Genomic DNA, 25,984 nt, shown 5'->3' with positions numbered 1-25,984 from the left:
ACGTGAGGAGAGGAAGAAAATTAAAGGTTTCATCACCATCCCTGGCAGGAGTGACAGGAAGTCAGGGGAAGCTAAGGCAGCTGAGCAGACAATACCCATGACCTACTTTCCCTTTCTCCGCTGTCCCATTCTACCAGTTCAGAGACAAGAAAGCCTGTGCATGCAGCCTCTGTAGTCCATTCTCTAGCATCCCATATGACCCCCCTTGCATCCCCTAGAAATAACAATAACCCCTGAGTGCAGAACCAGGAGTAACCCCTGAGCACTACCAAGTGTGGTCCAAAAATCAAACAAAAAACCCATCCTTATCCCCAAAGCAATATAATCTGATAACAGACTGTAACTATCCTTTTTTCTTTGGTTGGTTTTTGAGCTCCACCCAGTAAATCTGAGGGATTATTCCTAGTTCTGTGCCAAGTGATCATTCCTGGTGGGGCTCAGGGACCATATGAGAGACAGAGTTGATTCCAAGTCCCCTGCATGCAGGAAAATCACCCTATTCACTGTACTATATGGCCCCAATTCTCTTGAAATTCAATGGACATAGAGAAAATATAAGCATTGCTTCTGCTTTCAGAGCACTCCAGTTAAAGGCCATTTCCTTCGTATAAAAGTCCTGGTTGACAATGTTTGGTTTTTGGGGTCATTGGGCAGTGACCCCACATTCAACTTCACTAGTGGCTGTGGGTACAGGGCACACATACCCACTTTTCCTGTTCCAGTTCACCCATCAGAATGAGCCCTGAGCTGAATCCAATTGCAGAACCATCTGGGACTTTCATGGAGAAGATGGCCTCTGAGTGGGTTTGGGGAAGCATTTTTTGCTTTCATCCCAATTCTTAACTTTGTTTTATTTAACAAACTATACTTGGAGTCTATCAATTGGGGTTTTCTTGAGTCAAGTCACTCCTGGCAGTGCCCAGGGGATCACAAGTGGTGATGTGTGATCATAAGAGGTTTGCTTATGCACTTCAATAACACCTATACTCTCTCTTTAGCCCACCTTGATTTTTTTGCTTAAATTAATTGATTTCTTTAAATATTTAAATATTATTGAAACCAATGTGATTTACAAAGTCCTTCATGGTTGGGTTTCAGACATCCAATGAATCAGGGCCAATTCCACCAGCAGTGTTGACCTCCCTCCACCAAGTGCATCCCATTTGCACCCCTCCCCCCTCCCCCACAGACTGCCAGTATAACAGGCCCATTTTAAGTTTAGGTTATTAAAGTTTGGCTCTCTTAATTTCATTGTTTCCTGTGGCTTGGACATATGGAGAGGTAGGAGAGAGAGAAAGAGAGAGACAGAGAAAGAAACAGAACAGAGAGAAGAGAGCTAGAAGAGAGAGACTAGATTCCATTTTGTTATTGTTTTGTTGCCACACCCAGCTGAGAGATTCCATTTTGCTGTTGTTTTGTTGCCACACCCAGCTGTGCTAGGGGTTTACTCCTGACTCTGCATTCAGGAATCACACCTGGTTGTATTGCATAGATCATATGGGATGTGGGGGGTGAGGGGTGCCATCCCTCCTGCTCCTTCATTGTTTTTTTTGAATCAAATAATTGGAACAATGTTATTTTTCCAGCCAGGGATTCAAGTTGTGATGAATGGGGTTAAAGTAATGTGAAGGAGAGAAGGACCTTGTATAGTGAATCCATTTACTGATCACCTGAACTATACCGAGATCCACACCATCCCAGAGATAGAGGGTTTCTGTGGATCTCTTCAGCACCCAGACCTGTTATCTGACTGGGCATGGCTGAGGCCTTCCTCCACGGGGTAGGCATGATGGTAGAAACTCAGAGGGTTTCTCTGCAAAGGAAAGGTAAGGTCTTGCTGCCTATAAGCCATGGGTCGGTTTGTCAGTAAAGGTAAACGGCCACCAGAGGGATCGACCCAAACTCTGAACTCAGGATCTCCCTCCCTCCCTCTGCTTCCCAGGTATGAAGCCACCTTCCTCGACTCCCTGGGTTTGTGCGCCTAGGATGCAGGGAAGTCCTCCGTTCATTGGCACACACTGCACCTTCTTTTACTTTTTGTTATTCCTGGCTCTGCGCTCAGAAATCATTCCTGGCTGGCACGGGGGACCAGATGGGATGCCGGGGTTCGAACCACCGTCCTTCATGGGTTGACCGCGTGCAAGGCAAACGCCCTACCGCTATGCTATCTCTGGTCTACACCGCACCTTCTTAACCTTTCCAGACTTCATTCGCACGACAGCCACCTGCATACTGTGCGGGTGCCATTGGCAATCGCTTTGAGACTCCCAAAGTTCCTTGATGATGCTCTCTTTGACCGCACATATACTAAAATTGGAACCAAAGTTCCTGGATGGACGGACCATCTTGCCTTTTACAAACTTGGCCCGTCCCTGTTCGCGTTTGTTATCAGAAACAACTCCAAAATAAAAAATCCCAATCCATGCAAAACAGCTGTTGCAAGGAACTGAGCTTTCACCCATAATTTGGGTTTCATACCAATCTTGACTTTACCACTCCAGCGATGCTCAGGGCTGACTCCTGGCTCTGCACTCAGGAATTTCTATTCCTGGCAGTGTCAGGGGACCATATGGGATGCTGGGGATAGAACCTGGGACAGCCTCCAGCAAGGCAAGCAGCCTATCTACTAAGCTATCACTCCTATTATCTTGATTTTTTTCCTTAATGCTAACCCTAATTTTTAGTCATGAACTTTAATTTTGTGAATAAATTATCATAGGTACAAATATGCACTTAAAAATAATTGCCTGTGTTAAGGTGTGTCTGCTTTAAGAACGGCCATTGCAGGCAGGGCCAGAGCAATAGTATACAGTGGGTAGTGTTTGCCTTGCACATGATCAACCCTGGTTCGATCCTTTGAATTCCATCTGGTCCCCTGAGACAGGAGCGATTTCTGAGCGCTGAGCAAGGAGTGACCCCTTAGCATTCCTGGTGTGTCTCTTAAAAAATAAAAATGAATGGCCATAGGAACAGCCAGTGAATTTGTTTGAACTCTTCAAAAGAAACCAACAGAGGGGGTAGGGACCTTGCCTTGCATACCAGCTGACTCTACATATGGTGCCCAGGGCCCAACCAGTAGAGAGCCCTGAGCACAGCAGCAGGTGCATTGTGGTCCAGTCTTTCCCTCTGTCCCCCCAAAAAGCCAACTGGCATTAGTTTTTTTATTTTTGGTGGTTGTTTTTGGGTCACACCTGGCTGCGCTCAGGGGTTATTTCTGGCTCTGTGCTCAAAAATCTCTCCTGGCAGGCACAGGGGACCATATAGGATGCCAGGATTCAAACTGCCATCTATCCTGGGCCAGCTGTGTGCAAGGCAAACACCCTACCACTGTGCTATCTCTAGTCTAGAGGGCCCCCATTAGTTTTACTTTGTATGTTATATATACAAACATCTGCCATTAGGAAAGAAAACTCAACCAGAAAGAATGTTTCATGTATACTAGACATTTTAATGCATCTAGTACTGCTTGGGGAACCATATGGGATGCTGGGGATTAAATTCAAGTCAGCCATGTGTAAGTCCCTCTCACTGTACTTTCTCTGGTCCATCTAATACTTTCTAAGTATTTCTTTTTGTTGTTTTTTTTTTTTTTGGTCATACACGGCCGCGTTCAAGAATTACTCCTGGTTCTGTGCTTAGAAGTCGCTCCTGGCAAGCTGAGGGGACCATATGAGATGCCAGGATTGGAACTGGGGTATGTTATGTGTTGGCTGCGTGCAAGAGCCTTACCGCTGTGCTATCGCTCTGGCCCTTTCTAAGTATTTCTTAGAAAGTTTCTTTGGGCTAGAATGTTTGGGGGTTAATCCTAGCAGAATAAGGGATTCAGTCGTAGCCCCCTGAACATAAAACATGTACTCAGCTACTTTGAGTTCTCTCTAGCCCTTAAAAATGGTCTAAAAGATGTTTTCCATTCTGGTGGTGGGTGTGGCTTTAGAATGTTGTATGCATGAGACTCTATCATTGATGTACAGCATTGTATATTACAGAGCCTCAATAAAAAATTGAAGAAAAAAAATGTTTTTACTTTTCAATTACCTGAGTCCATGAAGCTCTGGAGGGAGAAAAAAAAATTTTTTTTTTGGCTCATACCCAGCAGTGCTAAAAATCAAGCCAGGGCCAGCCAAGTGCAAGGCAAGGACCCCAAAATCCCCGTACTTTATTTTTTGGGTTTTTGGGCCACATCTGGCAGCATTCAGGGCTTACTCCTGGCTCTGCATTCAGAAATTGCTCCTGGCAGGCTCAGGGAACCATATGGATGCCAGGGACTGAACCTTGGTTGGACATATGCAAGGCAAATACCCTGTGGTGCCATTGTTCCGGCCTAACCCCTGCACTTCCAGCCCTGAACAAGTAACTGAGGGAGGATAAAGATTCACCATTACCATGGCCCCTCTATTGCTAGGTCTACATATAAGGAACCATAATTCCATCTCTTCCTTCCTCCCTCAGAAAGACTCACCGTTCTTAGCAAGACTGTTGTTCTAGCCAATATAACCCTGAAGAATTCTTTATTCCTTAATATATGTGTATTTTTAAAGTTCTGGGGCCTTACCCAGTGTGCTCAGGGAGGGGGCTACTCCTAAAACTCCTAAGAGGGCTATGTGGTACACAGGATTGAATTTGAACCTCCTACAAACAAAATATGCACCATATCCATTGAACTCTTGTCTTTTTTTTTTTGGGGGGGGGGGGGTGTGTCATTCCTGTCTCTGCACTCAGAAATCGCTCCTGACAGGTTCTGGAGACCATATGGGAAGACAGGATTGAATCCAGGTAGGTCCACGTACAAGGCAAATGCCCTACCCGCTGTGCTATTGCTCCTACCAGATCAGAGATAATTACTCAAGTTTAGGATGAGGCAGATGACTCATGGCTGGGTTTGATCCATGGCACCACATGGTCCCAAGAACTATTAACTCCTAAGCAACTTCATTGGACCTTGGTAAAGTATGGCTCATAAACTAAAACTAAAAAGACAAGCTCAATTTTACATTTTCAGTGAGACAGTTATTCTGTATCAGAAACTGAGGCTAGGGCCAAAGCAGGCGGAAAGATACTTCTTGCCTTGCATGTGGCTAACCTGAGTTTGATCCTAAGTCCACAGAGAATGACTCCTGAGCACAAAGCCAGGAGTAACCCCTGGTATGGCCCAAAAACCAAAAAACTGAGCTTAAATATTTCTTTGCCCATGAAACAGGTGTTTTTACATTATTAGTAAAACAAAAGTATCTTGGAGAACATTTATTCATGAAACACTCATAGATCAGCGGGAAATAATTTTAATCAAAGAATTGTACATTTCTTCCCACGTATCTTGTTCTGTATTAGGAAATGACATTGCAACCCATTTCACTACAATATTACAAAATATTTACAAGAAAATATTAATAACTCAAACATGAAAGGCTAGATGGGGTGAATTAAGCTTTTCTTTTCAGAAATCTGTATGCCAGTGCCCTTTGCATACCGGGAGAACCAAAACAAATAACAAAGATCCCCAATCACAAGTTCCCAAAGATTTGTAAAGGGAGAAAAATGATGGTATGAACTGGCATGGATGTTAGCAGCACTTCAACAACCCATCTAATCTGAATGAAGTACTCCACACACTCTGGAGTAAACTGTGAACAATGCTAAACCTTAGGATATTCTTTGAACTGAGATGAGAAAATACCCTGACAGTGAAAGCAGCTCTTTGCCTATGTTTACTAAGAGCCTTTCTTCATGAACCACTGATGTGAACTATGCCTACTCTGGCATCAGCAGTTGTCACAGTAGCCCTTCCATCTCTTTCATGAAAGCTTCATAAACATCATCCTTAGTTTGTACTGAAACGGGAACAGATGGACCAGATTTAGGGGCTGCTTTGGCAAGAGGCACAGTAGAATCATCCTCTGACTTTCTTTGGGGAGCAGCAGTAGCCCCTTTATTCTCCCGACGTACCCTCAGTGCTGTGGGCACAAAACGAGTGATCTCTGCCTTGGGATTAGTGATCTGTGGCTTGGCACTGATGGTTGCTGTAGCTTTCTTCTCAATGGTGGCTGCGCTCGTGTCATCCGCCTTGGGCCGCTGAATCAAGTTGGGAGGAGCGCTTAAAACCCCCGGGTTCGGCAAGGGAGCTGGTGGGAAAAGCCCAGGCGGGGCAGGTCCAAGTGGAGGCACCAGAGGTGGGCGCATCATGCCAGGACGAGGGGGAGGGATACCTAAGTGAAGGAGAAAACAGACAGGTAAATACCACAATGTACAACTTACTCTAAAGAAGGCAACTTTATTTTTGGAGTATTTAGGACATGCCCAGCAGTGTTCACTTCTGGTGGTGTTCAGGAATTGAACATGGTGGGTCACATGAAAAGAAGACAAGTAGCTTAATCCCTGTACTAATTCCTCTGGATTCCAAATTAAAAAAAAAAAAAAAAAGCAATGAACAATTTACACAAGTTACACACAAAGCTTGATCTTTGAATCACAGAAATAAATTCTGATTCTAATATTTTAAGGCACTATTCACCTTCAGTATACTTTTCCTCAACAATACTATTGCCCAACTGACTTCAACTGGGATTTAAATTTGTCAGGTACCAGTGGGCCAGCCCAAGCTGTATAGTGTAGACAAAAAAAAAATCAAGGTGGGTTTTATTCTCTATACTTCATTTACTGGTTTCTACATCAATCCTCCCTCCAAAAATGTAACTCAAAATTTTAATTTAAACCCTGAACTAAGAGGATGTCCTTTTTTTGTTTGTTTTAGGCTATAACCACAATCAAGGGTTACACATAACTTTGCACTTAGGAATTGCTCCTAGCAGGCTCTTGCTGGACCATATAGGATGCCGGAGAATGAACCCGGGTTGGCCCTGGGTTGGCTGCAAGCATGGCAATACCTGCTGCTGTGCTACTGCTCTGGACCATGATGTCTTTTTTTTTATTATTATTTACAATGTTACCATAATTGGAAAGATGTCCATGTATTGATAGTTTACATGTAATATCATTTACCAGGAACTGTAGACTTGAATTTCTTCAAATGCCACTCTTTTTCTGGGGGGGAGGCTACTTCAGTTCAGTGCTCAAATATTGGACCTGAAGGTGCATAGTAGCTCTTTGTGTAGTATCCCAGACTCTCACATGGCACCTTTTTTTTCCTTTAGTTTTTGGGCCACACATGGCAGCCCTCAAGGGTTACTCCTGACTCTGCACTCAGAATCACTACTGGCAGGATCAGGTGACCATATGGAATGCCAGGGATTGAACCCGGGCCTGCTGCATGCAAGGCAAATGCCCTCCCCACTATGCTATGGCCCTGGCCCCTCACGTGCCACTCTTAAAGAGTGACTGTAAAGCACCTAATTTTATCAAACCTAAGGTGCCATTACTAACAAAGACAAGTAATTTTTCTTTTTTTGTTTTTGAGCCACACCCAGTGGTGCTCAAGGGTTACTCCTGGCTCTGTGCTAAGAAATCACTCATGGCAGGCTTGGAGAGACCATATGGGATGCTGGGTCTGTGCTGGATGCAGTGTGCAAGGCAAATGCCCTGCTGCTGTACTATAGCTCTGGCCCCAGTAATTTTTCAATATACCATTTAAGCAAGGAAAAAGTCTAAATTGGGACATTAAAAAAACCCAAAATTTTACATTACACTGGGACTCCTAATTTAGTAAATCAGAAATACCCTATTTTTATTTATTTTGATTTTTGGGCTATATCCGGCAATGCTCAGAGTTTACTCCTGGCTCTGTGCTCAGAAATCGCTCCTGGCAGGATTAGACAGATTAGGCTCTGTCACAGGTTGGCCACGTGCAAGGCAAATGCTTTACGGCTATGCTATTACTCCAACCCCAGACATTCTATTTTTTAAAGACTCTAATGTTGAATTTAAAGTGGTTTGACTGGAAAATTTTAGGCAAAATAAAACATGAATCTTTTTTGAGAGAACTCATCTTCAATACAGGTGAAAAGCAAAATTGTACTATTTAAGATAATGCTTGACTTTAAGGTACCGAAATAAAAAATATCAGACCAAATGAAATGTAGGGAACATGATTTTGAAGTAGAAATCAAAATTGTCACCTGGAGGTGCAGGGGGAGGTAGCCTTGGTGGAGGTCCCCTTGGAGGAGGACCAGGAGGCAGACCTGGAGGTGGACCTGGGGGAGGGCCAGGGGGTCGGCCTGGAGGTGGTCCTGGAGGTAAAAGTCGCGGTAAAGGCCCTCGGAGTCCTGGCATCCCGGGTGGTCTCAAAAATGGAGGAGCTCCTAAAAAGAGAAAATGATAAATTCACTTACAAACAAATCTATAAGAAATAGTAATTGTGATCTTAAAAACAAGTTACTGAGATGTGGTTTGACTTACCACTTTAACTTGAAACAATTTAAAAAAAAAACCCTGAAAACGTGTAAAAAACAGAATTTATTCAATAAAAATCTAAACACCCACACCGAATTTGTTATAGACTATTTCTCTTTATATTCCAGCACTAACTCAGAAATAATTCTGGCTCTACTTGGATAGAATTATACAAAACATGAGAAACTATTAAATTGTCCAACATAAACTGAAAATGGAATATAAGGTATGTTACTTTAAAGTTTCAGCTGAAGCCAACTTTGAACCACTCAGAAAAGGAAAAACTCAGATAAAGAAAATTTACTGGATCAACTAATTAAGAAACTAATATCTGCCAAAAATCTCTGTATGCTATTGCCAACTATAAATGCTTTACACCTCTTTAAGGGTGAGAGGCATTGCTAATCAATGCTCAAGTTGAGCTGCGGGAATCATTCCCAGTGAGGCTCAACTAGTTCAAGGCTGGACCCAGCAATGCAAGGCTGCTTGGTGGCCACTAAGAGCAAACCCAGAGGGAATCATGCAGTATGGGAGACAAAATTCTTGTTCCAGCACAATAAAGACATGTGCAGGTATTGAGCCCTGTGCTATCTGGCCCATTTTTATGCTAAATTTTAAGCCAAATAACTGATCAATACTGGTTACTTCTGTATATAAGATTACAGTAACATCCAACAATTATCAACCTAAGAAAAATATGGTAGTATTTTTACCGTGTCCTGTTCTCACAACCTCAATCAACTTTTTTAATTTTTGGGTGAGGGTGGGAATGTTGAGCCACATCCAACAATATTCAGGAGTTATTTCTGTCTCTGCACTCAGAAATTACTCCTGGTGGTACTCAGGAGGTTATATGGGATACTGGGGATGGAATTCTGTCGGCTACACAGCATACAAGGCAAGAGCACTAACTGCTATACTCTCCCTTTAGTCCATCAACTTATCAAAAAAATAATAATAAAGCAACTCAGTTATGTAGTTGTTTTTTCCCCCACTAAAATTAGGATTAAAGAACCCCAAAGAGGAAGAGGTTTAGAAGTAGTTGTAAATTAGTGATATGCAAACAAGGCCTGAAAATACGCAAATGCAATTTATCCTTGGTGTACCTGATTTCTCAGGGATTAACCCTTCCAGGAAAAAAAAACAAATAACAAAACCATCGATGCTAATGGCACTGAAAAAATTTCTGATCACATTGAGACCTTACTTACTGTATTTTCCAGTGTTTAAGACGACTTTTGAAACAAAAAAAAAAAGTCAACCGGAAAATCGGGGGTTGTCTTATACGCTATACGCCGAGTATATCCCGAAAAATGTTTCAATATGCCGCTAAATGAAAATCGTCTGGATATTGCCACCAAACGAATTTTCCAACTCGATCCTGCACCAACCATTGCCAGACTGCTCGGACCGCCTCTCTAACTCAGCCAATCCAAGCAGGCTTTTTATGCATGCGAATTATACAATTTCTGAACTCGAATCTACACTGTAAAAAGCCTGCTCAGATTGGCCAGATTCAGAGAGGAAGTCTAAAATTAGGGGGTCCTCTTATATGCCGGAAAATATGGTATTCCGGACATGTAAGTGCTTACCTGGAGGTGGCCCAGGAGGAAGGCCTGTAGGTGGCCCAGGTGGTCTTAAGGGTGGGGCAGGAGGTGGTCCCAGAGGAGGTGGTCCAGGCATGGGAGGTGCTTGTATCTGAGAAGGAACTGATTGTGGGGGAGCTTGCTGCTGTGCAGCACCAGATGAGCCATCAGAAAGAGACTCTTCCTTATGCTGTTTCTGTGATGGCTTTTCTGCTTCAGAATCGTCAGAATCATCATCATCATCATCCTCTGAAAATTCCTCTACTTCTCGTCCCTCCTCAGGGATTTCCTGACCTGAAATTTTAAACCAGGCAAATGAAGTTGATTCATTTTTAGGTCTGTATAACACTGATACAAGTCATATACCATTAAATGTTGTCTTAAAACTTACTTCCTAATAGCCTTTGATCAAATGTGATCAAGAGTATATTATATTCCACTTGTCTATGCCAGTATAGAAGAGTTGACCAAGTTCAGGCTTTCAAAAACAAAAAACAAAAAAAAAACTAATGGATCGGGCTATCTACCTTACAATATAGTAATTTTTGGAAGGAGGGTTTGGGTCATTACCTGGCAGTGGCTGGTGGTCATTCACATGGTCCCTGAGGTGCATGTGGTGCTGAGAACTGAAGAGTAGACTGCATGCAAGTTAAGTGGCTGTACCGAAGTGCCTTAATTTATTTGTGCCCACATACACAAAAAATCTGCTACTAAACTAGGATGAACAAAGGACTATTTGCTTTGCCTCTGACTAATAGAAGGGCAATACCACTAGTGTCTCTTTGCTCATTGCCAGGGGTTATCATAGACCTTAAATTTATAAAACAAGTGTTTACTATATTTTAACATTCTTGAGTTGCTGAGATGCTACATGAAAAAATTCAGGTAAAGCAACTGGCATGAGGAAACATCAAAGACTCCCTCTTCTCTCCCCACCTCACCTGCCATTCGAAGCATCATGGCTTGAAGAGGAGTCAGCTCCTTCATGTTTTTCTTTTTCTTCCTTGATTTTCCAGGCATATCTGCAAACCGTACACTCAAACCTAAGGAGCCAAAGAAGAGATAGTGGGTGGGCAGGCATTAACAAAATTCAGTAAATGCTCACTATAAGGCAAGTACTAGCTATGAATATTGTCCTCTACTAGGCAGAAGATAAAGACAGTATACTAATCAAAGTATGTGTAAACATATGCTATTAGTATGTTTTATCCAATAACTTAAAAGATGCAAGTAGAAAAATAAATATACTTTCAACATCCTTGTGATTTTTTTTCCAAAGGAAAAAAAATTATGAAAACTGACTAGAGACATGTTAAGTCCAGAACATATAAAACTGATATGAAGCCAAGGGTATTCTAAATTTGGGTTAACATTTATGCAAAGTTAAGTGCTTGGCCCTAGACTTTTCACAACTTTTTCTGCATGAGGGGATGGGAAAGCTGGGGGTGAGACTATTAAAAATATACATAACAGTCTGAATGTATAACACACACATAATTAGTAATTAACACTAGGCTCACGGCAGTTAAACTTGAGTTGCACTTGTAGGTTTAATATAAGATACAATACAAAATTTAAAAGGTTGGGGCCAGAGCAATAGCACAATAGTAGGGCGTTTGCCTTGCACATGGCTGACCTGAGTTTGATCCTTAGCATCCCATAAGGAGTAAGAGTAACCCCTAAGCGCTGCCAGGTGTGGACTGAAAACCGAAACCAAAAAAAACCAAACCCAAAACTAAACCAACAAAATGTAAAAGGCTTATACTAAAGATAAAATCATTTGAAAAAAAGAAAAAGTTTTCAGATCACCCTAGGAGTTAAGGGTGCCGTTGTAGTGCTACAGGAGTAAAACTGCGCCTCCTGCATGCAAAGCATGAGCTCTAGCTTGTTGAATTTCTCTCCAGAACTGTTTTGTTTTGGGGCCTTAACCAGAGGTACTCAGGCTCTGTACTCAGGAATTAATCCTTGGGGTACATGAGGTCCACATAGGATACAGGGAACTGAATCTGGGTTAGCCACATGTAAAGGAAAGCTCCTTTCCTGCTGTCCTATTATTGCAGCCCCACAGACTGGTTTCCTTAAAGTTATGAGTTTACTTTCCTTTTTTGGGGACCACACATAGTAGTGTCCAGGGATTACTCTTGATGGGCTCTGAGAGAATCATGTATAGTATTGGGATCAAACCCAGGTTGGCTACGTGAAAAAAAGTACCCTACTCACTGTACTATCTTGTGAGCTTTGAGACCTTACTTTCCTTTCCTATACATGATAACTTATTTTTGTTGTTTATAGTTATTGCCATTTTCACCAAAAAACAGTAATTTTAGTATAAATGTATGACTTTTTTTTTTTAAGGGCGATGGAGTAAAGAAGCAATCCTGGAGGTCACCTGAGCCATATACCTAGCAGTGCTAGCATGCCACCTGACTGCTCTCAGCAATGCTAACAGAGGAGGGACATATATTGCCTGGACTCAAACTTAGTGCCTTGCATATGTTAGGCATGTGCTCTCATCATACCCCTAGACTTCTGCATATGCTTTTTTTCTGTTTTTGGATCACACCCAGCAGCACTCAGGGGTTACTCCTGGCTCTATGCACAGATATCGCTCCTGGCAGGCTCAGGGGACCATATGGGATGCCAGGATTAGAAACACCGTCCTTCTGCATGCAAGGCAACACCTTACCTCCATCTTCTGCATGCAAGGCAAATGCCTTACCTTCATGCTACCTCTCTGGCCCTTGTATACTAAATGCTTTTTTATACTGCTTCACTCTCCCCCACCACACCCCTTGGGCATTGCCATTGAAGACCAAGAACTATGAGATTTCTGAGCTGTGAATTTCCTTTTTAGATGCTAAAAACTCCTCATAAAGGTCCATTAATAAAAAAACAGGACCCATCACTGGGATTTTCAGTTACACTTACCTGACTTTTTTTCTTCATTGTCTCTCTCATCATCCCGGTGCCCAAAGTCATCCCCTTCACTTTCTCCATCTGATCGGTCAGTGTCACTATCATCAGTGCTATCATCATGCTTGTCTTGATCCATGTCCTCAGGATAGCCGTCATCCTCACTGGTACTGGACACATCATCATCATGGCCCCGCTGAACTGAGAGGAGAAAAGGAGTATTTGCGAACTCTCCTCTGCTTCCTTCTCACACAAATATATCCATATTTTTGGTTTGGGCCCACCTGGCAGTGCTTAGGGCTCAATCCTGGCAGGGGTTAGGAATCATCTGAAGTGCTAGAAATTAAACCCGGGTCAGCCACATACAAGACAAATATCCTATTGCTCCAGCTCCAACTATTCTCAATATTTAACTCAGAATAATTTCTTTTAAAGACTTTTCTATATGGATCTCAAATATTCACAGAGAATCTGATGTATATCTTTGTTTGTTTGTTTTTGGGCCACACCCAGTGACACTCAGGAGTTACTCCTGGCTGACTATGCACTCAGAAATAAATCGCTCCTGGCTGGGGGACCATATGGGACTCCAGGGGATCAAACTGTGGTTCGTCCTAGGTCACCTACGTGCAAGGCAAACGCCCTACCACTGTGCCACCGCTCCGCCCTGATCTATATTCTTTAAATTCTTTTTAGATGATGATTGTAAAGATTTTTGTGAGAGGAGGAAATATGGGTCACTATATGAAGCGCCAGGAATTTTGAACCAGTGCTGAAAGCATACCCAGAAAGTATCTTAACCCCTGTATAATCTACCTCTAATCCAAATGTAATTTTTCTTTTAAAGAGAAGACTCATGAGCTGGAGAGAATAGTACATGATGCTAAGGTATGTACCTTGCATAAGGTAGACCCTGGTTCAAATGGCAGCACCATATACGGTTTCCTGGATATCTCCAAAAGTGATCCCTGAGCATACCTGGATGTGGCTCCCAAAACAATTGTAAACACAAAAAATTTTAAAAAGTGCATGTTTCAAAAAAAAAAAAAAAAATCCCACTTAAGAAATTGTTATATACGCACATTCACCCCACACACACACACACACACACACACACACACACACACACACACACATAAATGCTTTATCTGAGAACAGAAAGTGAAAGGCAATATACTTGATTACTTCTATATTCCCTCATGTATGATGCCTTTCTTTAGTTATCAGTTATATACCTTTATATACCTTCATTTTTGGATTTTGTTTTGTATCCCTGCACATAGAGCCCTTGTTAGGGGTTACTTCTGGCTCTGCATTCAGAATTGCTCCTGGTGGTAAACAGGGCTCAAAGGAACATATGAGATGCCAGAAACTGAACCTAGGTTGGCTGCGTTAATGCAAACACCCTATATGCTGTACTTATTTCCCAAGTGCAGGAGGGCCCACATAAAAAAAGGTAAAGAGGTTGCAATGATAAAAATAAAAAAGTCAATCCCTACCAAGCTCAGGACTATATAGCATGTCCTCATCTCGTCTCCGAGGAGGAAGATCTAGGGCAAAGCCAACTTTACGGCCATACATCTGTAAGACTTGAGGAGGTGGTGGTCCAGGAGGAGGACCAGGAGGTTTTCTGCCAGGAGGCAACCGTGGAACACCATGTCCAAGAAGAGGAAGTATAGAAACTGCCCGAGATGGAGGTCTAGGAAAGAAATTTATAGTAATAACATTAACAATGAAAGTTATTTCCCTTTTTGGTTTTCAAGCATTTCATATACAGTAAAATCACTGATGATCAGTTCTTTATTGCATTGATTATTCTCAACTACATTGATTTTGGCATACGATAGAAGCATATTACTAGATTTTTTCTCTGTTTTGGTTTTTGGGCCACACCTGGTGACGCTCAAGGGTTACTCCTAACTATGCACTCAGAAATCACTCCTGGCTTGGAGGACTAAATGAGACGCCAGGGCTCAAACCCAGGTCTGTCCTGGGCCAGCTGTGTGAAAAGCAAATACTCTACTGCTGTGCTATCACTCTGGCCCCACAACATTTTCTAATTATGAAAAACATCAGGGTTTTGGTGGGGTGGGCATCTATATATGGTCAGGGGGCTTAGGGGCTACTCCTAGCAATAATTAGACAACTTGGTAGGATCATTCAGTGGGAGTCCAGCATTGCAAAACTACTCAGGTCCACAAAGCTGAGGATCACTAGGGCTACCTTCTCCATATTGTCTGGGAGCCATGTGCTCTAAGAATCAAACCTGGGGTGTTGAGTATACAAGACACAAACTTTAGCCCTTTGAACACACTAGAAAGCACTTTTAATAAATGTTGTCATTTCCTTACCCATAGGCTGAAGTCTTCTTAAGGATAGAGGGTGGCTGGGCACCAGGAAGGGGAATGTCCTGGATCAGGATGTTGGAAGGAGCATGCGGCATATCTGGCAAAGGAATACTCTCAACTTCCACATGCTGAGCATTCTGAAATAGAGGGAATCCTTCAATAGTATACCAAGAGTAATCCACAAGCAAGATTCAAAACTTATTGCCATATGTTTCATAAACGAGATTTTTCAACTAGCACATGAAAAAAGGAAGTCTAAAGTATTCTCAAAAACTATTACTGAATTGAAGAAAATATTTTCTCTAAAGGAGCACAAAGCTAGCTGTTTTTGTCAGATAATCCTTTCTGGTTATAACTTGAAACAGGAGCTGTTTTACAAATAGCCAACTGCTGAAATATTAGTAACTAAAACATTACATATTTTCTGGATGAAAGAGTAACAAATACCTCCTCCAAGCTCCCCCCCCCCCAACAGAACCACAGAACTTAAATCATCTTGTTGTGCTTCATAAATTGAGGGGGAAAAGAATGGATGGTACCAGGACCAAACAGTAGTATGAACACTGAGTGGAAATAAAAAATGATCAGACTTAAACACCAAACCCAAGGTCAATGACAACAGAATTGATACCCAATCTACAACAAGCTATACACAGAGGGGACCAGTTACACTGGCAGTCCAGAAAGTAAAGGGGGGAGATATGGGATGCATGCTGGGAACAGGGGTGGAGGGAGGAGAATATTGGTGGTGGGAATGGCCCTGATTCATTGTCACTATCGTACCTTAAAGATTACTGCAAAAGACTTGTAATTCACTATTGTCACACACATAATATGGTGGTGCAAGTTGTAAGGTGTCTGCTTTATGTACGCTAACCTAGGACAAACTGCGGTTCGATACCCCAGCGTCCCATATGGTCCCCCAAGACAGGAGTGATTTCTGAGCACATAGCCAGGAGTAACCCCTGACCATCACCGGGTGTGCCCAAAAACAAACAAACAAAAAGTAAACAATAAAAAAAAGAGTAAAAAATACCAATGAACTTAGAAATTATACTCAGTGATAGAACTTGGCTTCTAATTTAATTTCTGGGCCATACCTGATTACTCTTGGCTCTGTATTCAGGGGTCACTCCTGGTGGTGCTGGGGGTAATTAGAGGGGGTGCTTGGGTTGGCTGTGCATAAGGCAAGTGCTCTACCCACTGTAGTATCTCTCTGGCTCTTGGAGTCTTAACTTTAATGCAGAGGTCTCAAACTCGTGGCCTGCGGGCTGCAAACGGCACGTTTTGTGGCCCTGCCCTAGAGGAATCTTTTTTTTTGTTTTGTTTTAGTTGTTTGGGTCACACTCCCAATGTTGAAGGCTTACTACTGACTTTGCACTCAAGGATCACCCCAACTTTGCCTCCTGCGGCCCCCAGGTAAAAAGAGTTTGAGAGCCCTGCTTTAATGTTACTTCGTGGAATTTTTACTACATGAACTGGTGACCTACAGGTTACCTTAGTCTGCTATGAAATGGGACTCTTTTTACCTGACAAACACTTACTGCCATATGGCTATTCCATATATTGAATGTGCAAATTTATTGAGTTATGGCATGGGGTCCTCAAACTTTTTAAACAGGGGGCCAATTCACTGTCCTTCAGACTGTTGGAGGGCCAGATTATAGTAAAAACAAAAATTATGAACAAATTTCTATGCACACTGCATATATCTTATTTAGAAGTGAAGAAACAAAATGGGAATAAATACAATATGTGGCCCGCGAGCCGTAGTTTGAGGACCATTGGGTAAGCACACACTTCTCAGTCCTTCAGTTAAGTCAATAGCTAACACTACCTATTATCAGGAACCTACTGTTACCTTCCTATCTTTGCCTGCTCTTTACATAAATAAAATTGTAATTTTTTAAAGTTCAAGTTTTTGAAATTTATCCTTTAAATTATGTTTTTACCCTATAATGTTGATTATCAGCAGATAATTTCTTTTTATGCTCAGGTGTATTCAATTTTTGTTTACCTATTGTGTTGATGAGCTGGGAATGTTTCTAGTTTGGAGCTACTATTTAAATTGCCAAATTTAAATTGCCAAAGAAAAAAGTTCAGTATAATCAACCAAATTTCTGGAGCACATCTAAGTATTAAACGTCAGTTTATTTCTCAAAAGAAACTTGATTACCTTGACAGCATCAAAGTACTGGCTAAGTTGAGCCCTTTTCTGTTCATATTCTACTTCCAGCTTTCTTAATTCTTTGTATATATCTGGATTTTCTTTTTCATAGAGTCGCAGAATACGTTCAAAGGTTTCACGCAGTTTTTTACGCTTATCTTTCAGCACCTTCTCATTTAACTGCGGCTGTTGTACTGGGTTAAATTCTTGAGAAAAAACAGATTATAAAATTAGACACGGAAGAACTAAACATTGAATGAGTTACTGTATATATAGACTGTACCTTTTTTGAACACACCTAGTGGTGCACATGGAGTACTCCTTGCTCAAAACTATTCACAATAGCCAGAATCTAGAAATAACTTAAGTGCTCAAAAACAGATAAAATGGGGGGCCATAGAGAGAGAGAGAGCACAGTGTAGGGCATTTGCCTTGTATGTGGCCAACCCAGGAGGGACCTGGCTCTATTCCCAGCATTCCCTATGGTCCCCGAGCATGCCAGGAGTGATTTCTGAGTGCAGAGCCAGGCACTGCTGGGTGTGGCCCAAAAACAAATCAATCAATCGAGTTTAAGGACAAAAAAAGAAAAAAGAACAGATAAGTGGATATAGAAACTATGATGGGGCCTGAGTGGTGGCACTAGCGGTAAGGCATCTGTCTTGCAAGCGCTAACCTAGGACAGACCGCGGTTCGATCCTCTGGCATCCCACATGGTCACCCAAGCTAGGAGCGATTTCTGCCAGAAGTAACCTGAGAACACCAGGTGTGGCCCAAAAACCAACCCCCTTCCCCAAAAAAAGAAACTATGGTTTATCTATACCATGGAATACTATGCAGAAAAAAAAGTGTCATGAGGGCCCGGAGAGATAGCACAGCGGCGTTTGCCTTGCAAGCAGCCGATCCAGGACCTAAGGTGGTTGGTTCGAATCCCGGTGTCCCATATGGTCCCCCGTGCTTGCCAGGAGCTATTTCTGAGCAGACAGCCAGGAGTAACCCCTGAGCATCGCCGGGTGTGGCCCCCCCCCCCCAAAAAAAAAAGTGTCATGAAATTTCCTTATCCAGCAGGAATAGGCACAGAGTATCATGCTGAGTGAAATGAGCCAGGGGCAGATGGACAGACATAGAAGGATCAGCGGGATATTAAAAACAAAAATCCCAGTTTGAGATTAATACCCAAAGACAATAAATAAAAATATTGGGTGGAAAGTGAAGTTACAAAAGATGACAGTAATTGTTGGATGTGATTACTCTGGGCGAAAACTCTTTAGTAACAGTATTCAAAACCACAGGTAGGAAAGAGGGGACAGAGGGAAGGAGGGGATATGGAAAGCAGGGGGAAAGGACGAAGAAGGGGGCCCGGAGAGATAGCACAGTGGCATTTGCCTTGCCAGCAGCCAATCCAAGACCAAAGGTGGTTGGTTCGAATCCCGGTGTCCCATATGGTCCCCCGTGCCTGCCAGGAGCTATTTCTGAGCAGACAGCCCGGAGTAACCCCTGAGCATCGCCGGGTGTGGCCCAAAAACCATAAAAAAAAAAAAAAAAAAAAAAAAAAAGGACGAAAAAGGAAGTTGTGGGGGAGAGAGAGGAAGGAGGGAGGTAGAGTGGGAGAGAGAAGAGAGAGATATGCCATAGGGGGTGGGATGAGGAGAGGGAAACTGGGGAAAGTGGTAACAGGAAATGAACACCGGTAAAGGTATGGGTATTTGAACACTATGATGGAAACTAAACATCAACAACTTTTTAATTCTTAAAAGAAAAAAAAGCCCCACAAGATAATTTGAAAATCAGCTATCAAAACGTCGAAAACAAGCCAGCCAAACTGGTTTTCATAATCACAATCAGTTCAAGTGATTATTTTCTTATTTTAGATGAGATCTTGTTAGCAATAGCCTCACCACCACAGTTCAACCTTCTGACACTAAATTAAATCTAAATTCCATGTCACCAATCATCCTTTACATTTTTTGTGTGTGCTTGGGCCACACCTGGTGATGGTCAGGGGTTACTCCTGGCTATGCGTTCAGAAATCGCTCCTAACTTGGAAGACCATATGGAATGCCAGGGGATCGAACTGTGGTCCGTCCTAGGTTAGCTCATGCAAGGCAAACGACCTACCAGCCCTAAATTTTTTTTTATGTCTGTGATGTTTTATTTACCTGCCTGTTTATTTAGTATCAATGTGTCAAACTGTATCCCTGCTGTATAAAAGCTAAACTTTTAAAAAATATATTCTTACCCATTTCATCCAATTTCTCCATGTCCCTGATAATCTGTTTGGGATCTTTCATCTTCAAAACTGCAGCTCGTACCATCATGCGTTGTTTTTTGTTCTTAAAAACAAACAAACAATAAAAACAGAATGTCAAGATGTGCACTCTCAAGTTTTTAATTCAATCTGCTTAAAGAATCTAAACTTTCTCTCTGGCCCCAAAGTGTAGTTTTCGTGTTTCTTTTAACCTTGCAAGTTCTTGACCAGTTAGGGAACCAAGCAATGATAGTACAGCAGGTAGGGTGCTATGTTATTTGCCTTAAACATGATGACTTAAGCTTGATGCCCAGCATGCCTATGGTTCTTCAAGTGCTAACAGGAGTGATCGCTGAATACAGAGCCAGTAGTAAGCCCTGAGCACTACTGAGCATGTTTCTGTTGACATTGTGCTGTACACCCCCAATAAAACAAAAACAAAACAAAAAAGCTTAAAAAAATTGGTCAATTAAGATAGTTTTACAAAATCTCCACGAAGCTTGCAGCTGTATGCTTTAAGAGAAACACACAGTAGAATAAAGTGCTAAAAATTACAACAAGAACACACAATTTCAAATTATTAAAATTCTAAGTTTGGACAGAGATATAGTGAAGCAGGCAGGATGCTTGTCTTGCATATTGCTGCCTAGCTTGGTTTGAGTCTCAACACTCCAGGTGGTCCTGAGCCCTACCAAAAGTGATCCCTGAGCACAGCTGTGTGTGACTCCAAGACCCAAAACCAAATAAAATAAAACCTAAGTTTTCTCATTGAGTAAAGCCTGATACTAAAAAAGTAAATCCTTGGGCAGGAACCATAGTACAGTGGGTAGGGTCTTGCACACAGATGATCCATGTTCAATGCTCAGCATCCCATATGGCTCCCCAAGATTGCCAGGAATAATTTCTGAGCAGAGTCAGGAGTAACCCAAGTGCTGCCAGGTGTGACCCCCAAACAAGGTAACAAACGAAAGGTAAATTCATATTTTTTTTAAAAGGTAAATTCTTATTAAAACTCAAGAGCTACAAAGTTAATTGAAACAAATGTAAACTATTTATATGCTTATTCAGTAGCATATTTTTATCTAATAGTAAAATTTATGGGAGACATAAATAATTCATAATGCATTTATTTATTTTTTTGGGGGGCACACCTAGTGGTGATTCAGGGCTTACTATTGGCTCTGCACTCAAGACTCACTTCTGGTGGGCTCAGGGAACCATCTGGGGTACCAGTATTGAATCTGGGTTAGCAGCCTATCCGCCCCCATATATCTATTTATAATGTTATTTCAGTTGAGTTTTCAAGATTTTGGTTCAGCAAAAAGAGGGGAAAAAAAAGGAGGGTTTTATGGGGTCACTCAGCAATGAGGGGTCACTCCTGGTAGCAATTGGTGGATTATAATGTAGTACAAACAATAGAAGCAGATTTTGCTGAATGCAAGGCAAATTCCTTATTGGTCTTAATAAATTCTATAGTTAAGAAGCACGGGCCCGGAGAGATAGCACAGCGTGTTTGCCTTGCAAGCAGCCGATCCAGGACCAAAGGTGGTTGGTTCGAATCCCAGTGTCCCATATGGTCCCCCGTGCCTGCCAGGAGCTATTTCTGAGCAGACAGCCAGGAGTAACCCCTGAGCACCGCCGGGTGTGGCCCAAAAACCAAAAAAAAAAAAAAAAAAAAAAAAAAAAAGAAGCACAAAGTAATACTTTTCCTAGCATATAACTGTAAAAGTTATTTTGAAATCATCTAATCCCAAATAACATGTGTTAATTCATATTTATATTTAAAAGGATGCTTCTGAACGCCTACCTTCTTTAATTCTCTCTTCCGGGCTTCTTTCCCTTGAGAGAGAAAATATAAAACATTTGAATCCTCATCATTAGCAATTACTTTAATTTAATAAAGATAATACTTAGTATGAGAGGCTGCCCTGTGCATTGACAGGTATTTAGCAATAGTGCTGCCCCTCACTCTATATGCCAATAGTATCCCTCTATTTAATTATTTACTTAATTATGTAAATTAAAAATATGCAACAAATAGGTTTTCATGTAACCTGGAGAAAATATATTTTCTAAGATCATATAACATTAATTTGCTCAGAAATTAGTAATAGAAAGCTCTAAGTTCTATTTTGCAAGTTATTCATATAAGAAATATGGTATTTAATTTCTTTATCATGTATTTACAAAAACAGTAACTATTAATTCTAAGTACTGCTAATTTTTAAATTAAGACATAATAAAACAATCCCCAAGGCTTGAGTTTTTTTTTTTTTTTACTATTCTTCATTCCACATTAATGACACTTACGGGCTTGGTCTGTGGGGTTCATAAACTTTCCACTCTTGGTGGATGATGTTGATCTTCGTCCCATGTTGATGAGTAGTGTAGTTTACTTGCTCATTAAAAAGAAAACAATAAACTGCAAAGAAAAATAAAGAGTTTACTTTTCCTGCACTAAAAAAAATTCTTCCTTTGTATGTATTTATGAAACACTCACGGATATCTAAAAAACATTTCTTTGGTAACATTTTGAGACTGTTCATTTTACTTTAAGATCCACTTAAGATAGTATCTGCTTGCTTGACCATAAAAAATTAGGTCCTTAGTGCTCTTTTAAGGGAAACTGAAGTTTAAAGATTACTGACGTATTATGTCCTTAATTTAACTCTCTTTATGGATCATAGGACTGTCAATAGAAGAAATCAATCAGAAAATGCCTCAATACAAGACAACCACTATGAACATGAGAAGCATTAGTCTTCTTCCAGCGTGCTCCCATTATTCCATCTAGGGTGCCAGAACAGAGACAGACTCAGACTTCCTGCATGCCCTATCCCTGGTTTTTCTTGGCATGTAACACAGAACCCCAAAGACAGCCAAAACTCAAATTAAGTCAAGCTCATTCAAATGGGGTTTTAATTCAGTTTTATCGTTCTTAAAACTGCACACACACACACACACACATTCAAAATCAAAGTATACTATGTGAAGGAGTCAGACAACACTCCAAATAATTTGATGGAGGTTAAAAGTCAACATTAAGATAACATTTTCCGGGCCCGGAGATATAGCACAGCGGTGTTTGCCTTGCAAGCAGCAGATCCAGGACCTAAGGTGGTTGGTTCGAATCCCGGTGTCCCATATGGTCCCCCGTGCCTGCCAGGAGCTATTTCTGAGCAGACAGCCAGGAGTAACCCCTGAGCACCGCCGGGTGTGGCCAAAAAAAAAAATAAACATTTTCCTTGACAGAGCCTGCCTGACCCTGGGTTTGCCTTTTTATTAAAAATAAATAAATAAATAAAAAAGGACTTGAAGGAGAACCCTAATGCCTAACAATGTCAAACCCTGTCCACTGATCTTATTTTGGGTGATCGCAGCCTGGGTACTTTAGTCGATTCTTCCCAGTGGCATCTCGTGTAACTGCAGTGGACCGAAACACGTTGGCAAACATGTGGGATGGGGGAAAAGGGGTGTGTTTTTAGTGAGACACACAACTCGACCATCCCTTCCTCCCGAAAAAAGGAGTCTGTGTCTGACTTGTTACTAACAGCTTCCTACGCCTAATGCTCAAGCTGCCTAGGTTTCCTCCTACACACTTAGAGGCACGTCCTGGGACCAGAACACATCACCCCCATAGGTCGACATTCCCTTCTGGATGTGGAGGGGGTAGGAAGGAAGGAAGGAATCGTGGTGGTGCACTGAGAATCCCAGCGGACCCCAAAGTAATTATAGAAAACTTCAAGAAGGCTAAGGTAGACTAAAGAAACATTTTGTGGTGTTTTCCATCCCTGAGTAGGCAGAATCTGGGAGTGCAGGTTGACTGACTCCACCTCTTACCTCTTCAGCCAGGGAACCGAGCAGAGAAATAAAGTGAAACCCGAATGCATTTATTGATTTATTTTTTGGGGGTAGGGGCATACTTGGTTGGTGGTTACTTGGTCGGGGCTTACTATTGGCTCTGCCCTCAAAGACTCACTTCTGGTGGGCTCAGGGAAGGAACCATCTCTGTGTGTGTTGTTATTGAGTCTGGCTTAGTGTGTGTTGTTATTGAATCTGGCTTAGCTGCCTGCCAAGCAAGCACCCTACCCGCCCCCAGAGATCTATTTATAATGTTATAATAACATTTCAAGATTTTAGTTCAGAAAAAAAGGAAAAAAAATAAAATCCCTTCATGGGGGGCGGAGACATAGCATGGAGGTAAGGCGTTTGTTTGCCTTGCATGCACAAGGACAATGGTTCGAATCCAGGCATCTCGTATGGTCCCCCGAGCCTGCCAGGGATGATGTCTGAGTGCAGAGCCAGGAGGAACCCCTGAGGGCTGCAGGGTGTGAGCCCAAAATCAAAACCAAAAAAAAAAAAAAATCCCTTCAATTTTTTTTTTTTGAGGAGGGGAATCCCAAAAGCCAGCCGAGAAGACAGGAAAGAGAAGCAGCTCCCCCAAACCGTGCGGGGGGGGGGTCCCCTTGCACCAGCCCCAGAGGCGCTGATGGGGTGCAAACCCTGGAGCAGCCGCAGCAACCGCCGAAGCCGGGGCGACGGTTGACCTGGGACTCGAGTGTGAGGTTTGAGACACGAGGCGCCTCCAACTGTCCCCGAAGGCAGAAGCCGCCGAACCCCGACATGTTCGCCACCACCAAGCGGGGGTCGTGACCTCAGTGAGACCCTAAATTCTCAGAGGCAGGACGAGAAGACACAGCGGGGCCTGGCGTCGGTCCCCGAGGCCCCCACGAAGGGACGGCGGAGATGCAAAGGAACGAAGCAGAACCACCCCCTGCACACTTACATCTTAGTCGGGCAGGCGTCTGGGGCTGGCGGGCGCGGCGAAGAAGGCGATTTTCGGGGTTTTCTGGACGTCGGGGCCTTCACCTCGGCCGCTGGGTCAGCCTACCAGCCACCGCCATCTTGAAAGCTCGCGCCCCTCCGCCACCGTGACGTCACTTCCGGCCCCTAAAGCCCCGGTCCCCGGCAAGCTCCGCGCTTCCCGGCTCTGAAACGAACCATAGAGAATCAACACGCATTTCGGGGCCAGAGCGGCTTCCGCTCCAAAGTAATCCCGCCTCGGCTGATGATTGGCTGAGAGCCGCTCGACAGGCTCTTCGGCGACCGATCGGATTTGCTTTATAGCCTTCTGACGTCATTTCTGTGCGCTTCCTACAGGGCTGAGGGGCGGGGCCTGAGGCGGCGCGATGTGGTGGTTTTTTCCGGTTTGTCGCTGTCCGTCAAAAAGTCCCTTGTTAGGTTCCCGAGCGGCCGTGGCGCTCGAGGTAAGGCGTCTACCTTGCAAGCACTATCCTAGGACGGACCGCGGTTCGATCCCCGGCGACCCATGTGGTTCCTTCCAAGCCAGGAGCGATTTCTGAGCGCAGAGCTAGGAGGAACCCCAGAACGTCAAAGGTTGTGGCCCAAAAACCCAAGAAAAAAAAAAAAAAGAAAAAGTCAGGACCTGTATTAACAGGATTTGTGCAATTAATTAATCAACAGAATTTGTGCGATTAATTAACAGGATTTTTGCAATGGAAACCTTAACAAAATCATAAATTCAATGTGGTGGGGTAGAAGGGGCAAGTACTATTCCCTGTGCACTGTATGTGAGCTTCCTCCTCCCCCCATTCCATAAATATATACATGCAAGAGTGGAAGCTGATTTTGGTTTCACACTGAATTCAGTTTCCACACTGAATGCACCCTTTACGACGTTACCCGTGATGCTTCCTAGGTTTAGTTCCTTCTGTACCTTCTGCATATTCAGATTTTTAAGATTTTTTCCCCCGTTCGCTTCTTCTTAAAGGTAAGGTTAAGTATTTGCTAGAGGATACTCGAGCTTATTTTTCATCTTAGTAGCCCTAGGAAAGTGTTAAGAGATACAACACTTCTGTCAATGGACATATATATTATTTTTCAGCGAGTTATATGAATTAATTTGGTGGTCCAGGATTTGTCCTTTTGTCCTAACACCACTAAAAGTTGTTTCTTAGCTAAACTTCTGTCTTAGAAATTATAGCTTTACCCACAGTCTGTAGTTGGTATTATGGCAGGATGCTTCATGGGTCAGGGTCAACCTTATTTTAGGCCAAAGTTTTTTATTCTTTCTATTTTCCACAACTTTTGCTGTGCCCATGCAAAAAACAACCACCCCCTTTTTTATCTTTTAGATAGATTTTTCTATACAATTAAGATACATTTTTCTATATATACAATTGCATATAATTTTTATTGTATACAGTTATATGTATACAATTTTCTATGTATACAATTTGATACATTTTTCTATACAATTAAGAAGGAAAAAATAAAAAAAAAATGGATGAAGGACAGGGGCTAAGATGTCTAAGGTGCATTGGTGGTGTTAAGAAAAGATAGAACTAAACATCCAAGCCAA

General features: G+C 42.4%; 1 protein-coding gene across 1 annotated transcript; it reads right to left on the bottom strand.

The window, feature by feature from the left end:
- Nucleotides 1-5,239: 5,239 nt before the first annotated feature.
- WBP11 (WW domain binding protein 11) lies at nt 5,240-24,527 on the bottom strand. The gene is made up of 12 exons (XM_049783719.1): nt 24,389-24,527; nt 21,913-22,024; nt 21,410-21,441; nt 19,594-19,687; nt 17,367-17,563; nt 15,194-15,327; nt 14,342-14,541; nt 12,858-13,043; nt 10,871-10,972; nt 9,936-10,223; nt 8,070-8,252; nt 5,240-6,203 (listed from the first exon to the last, which is right to left on the bottom strand). Exons 2-12 carry the CDS (start codon nt 21,974-21,976, stop codon nt 5,770-5,772), a joined length of 1,914 nt encoding a protein of 637 aa, XP_049639676.1. The 5' UTR covers nt 21,977-22,024; nt 24,389-24,527; the 3' UTR covers nt 5,240-5,769.
- Nucleotides 24,528-25,984: the final 1,457 nt, after the last annotated feature.

The sequence above is a fragment of the Suncus etruscus genome, chromosome 11 (assembly GCF_024139225.1).
Source record: "Suncus etruscus isolate mSunEtr1 chromosome 11, mSunEtr1.pri.cur, whole genome shotgun sequence".
Lineage (NCBI taxonomy): Eukaryota > Metazoa > Chordata > Mammalia > Eulipotyphla > Soricidae > Suncus > Suncus etruscus.
This window is presented reverse-complemented; position numbering and strand designations above follow the sequence as displayed.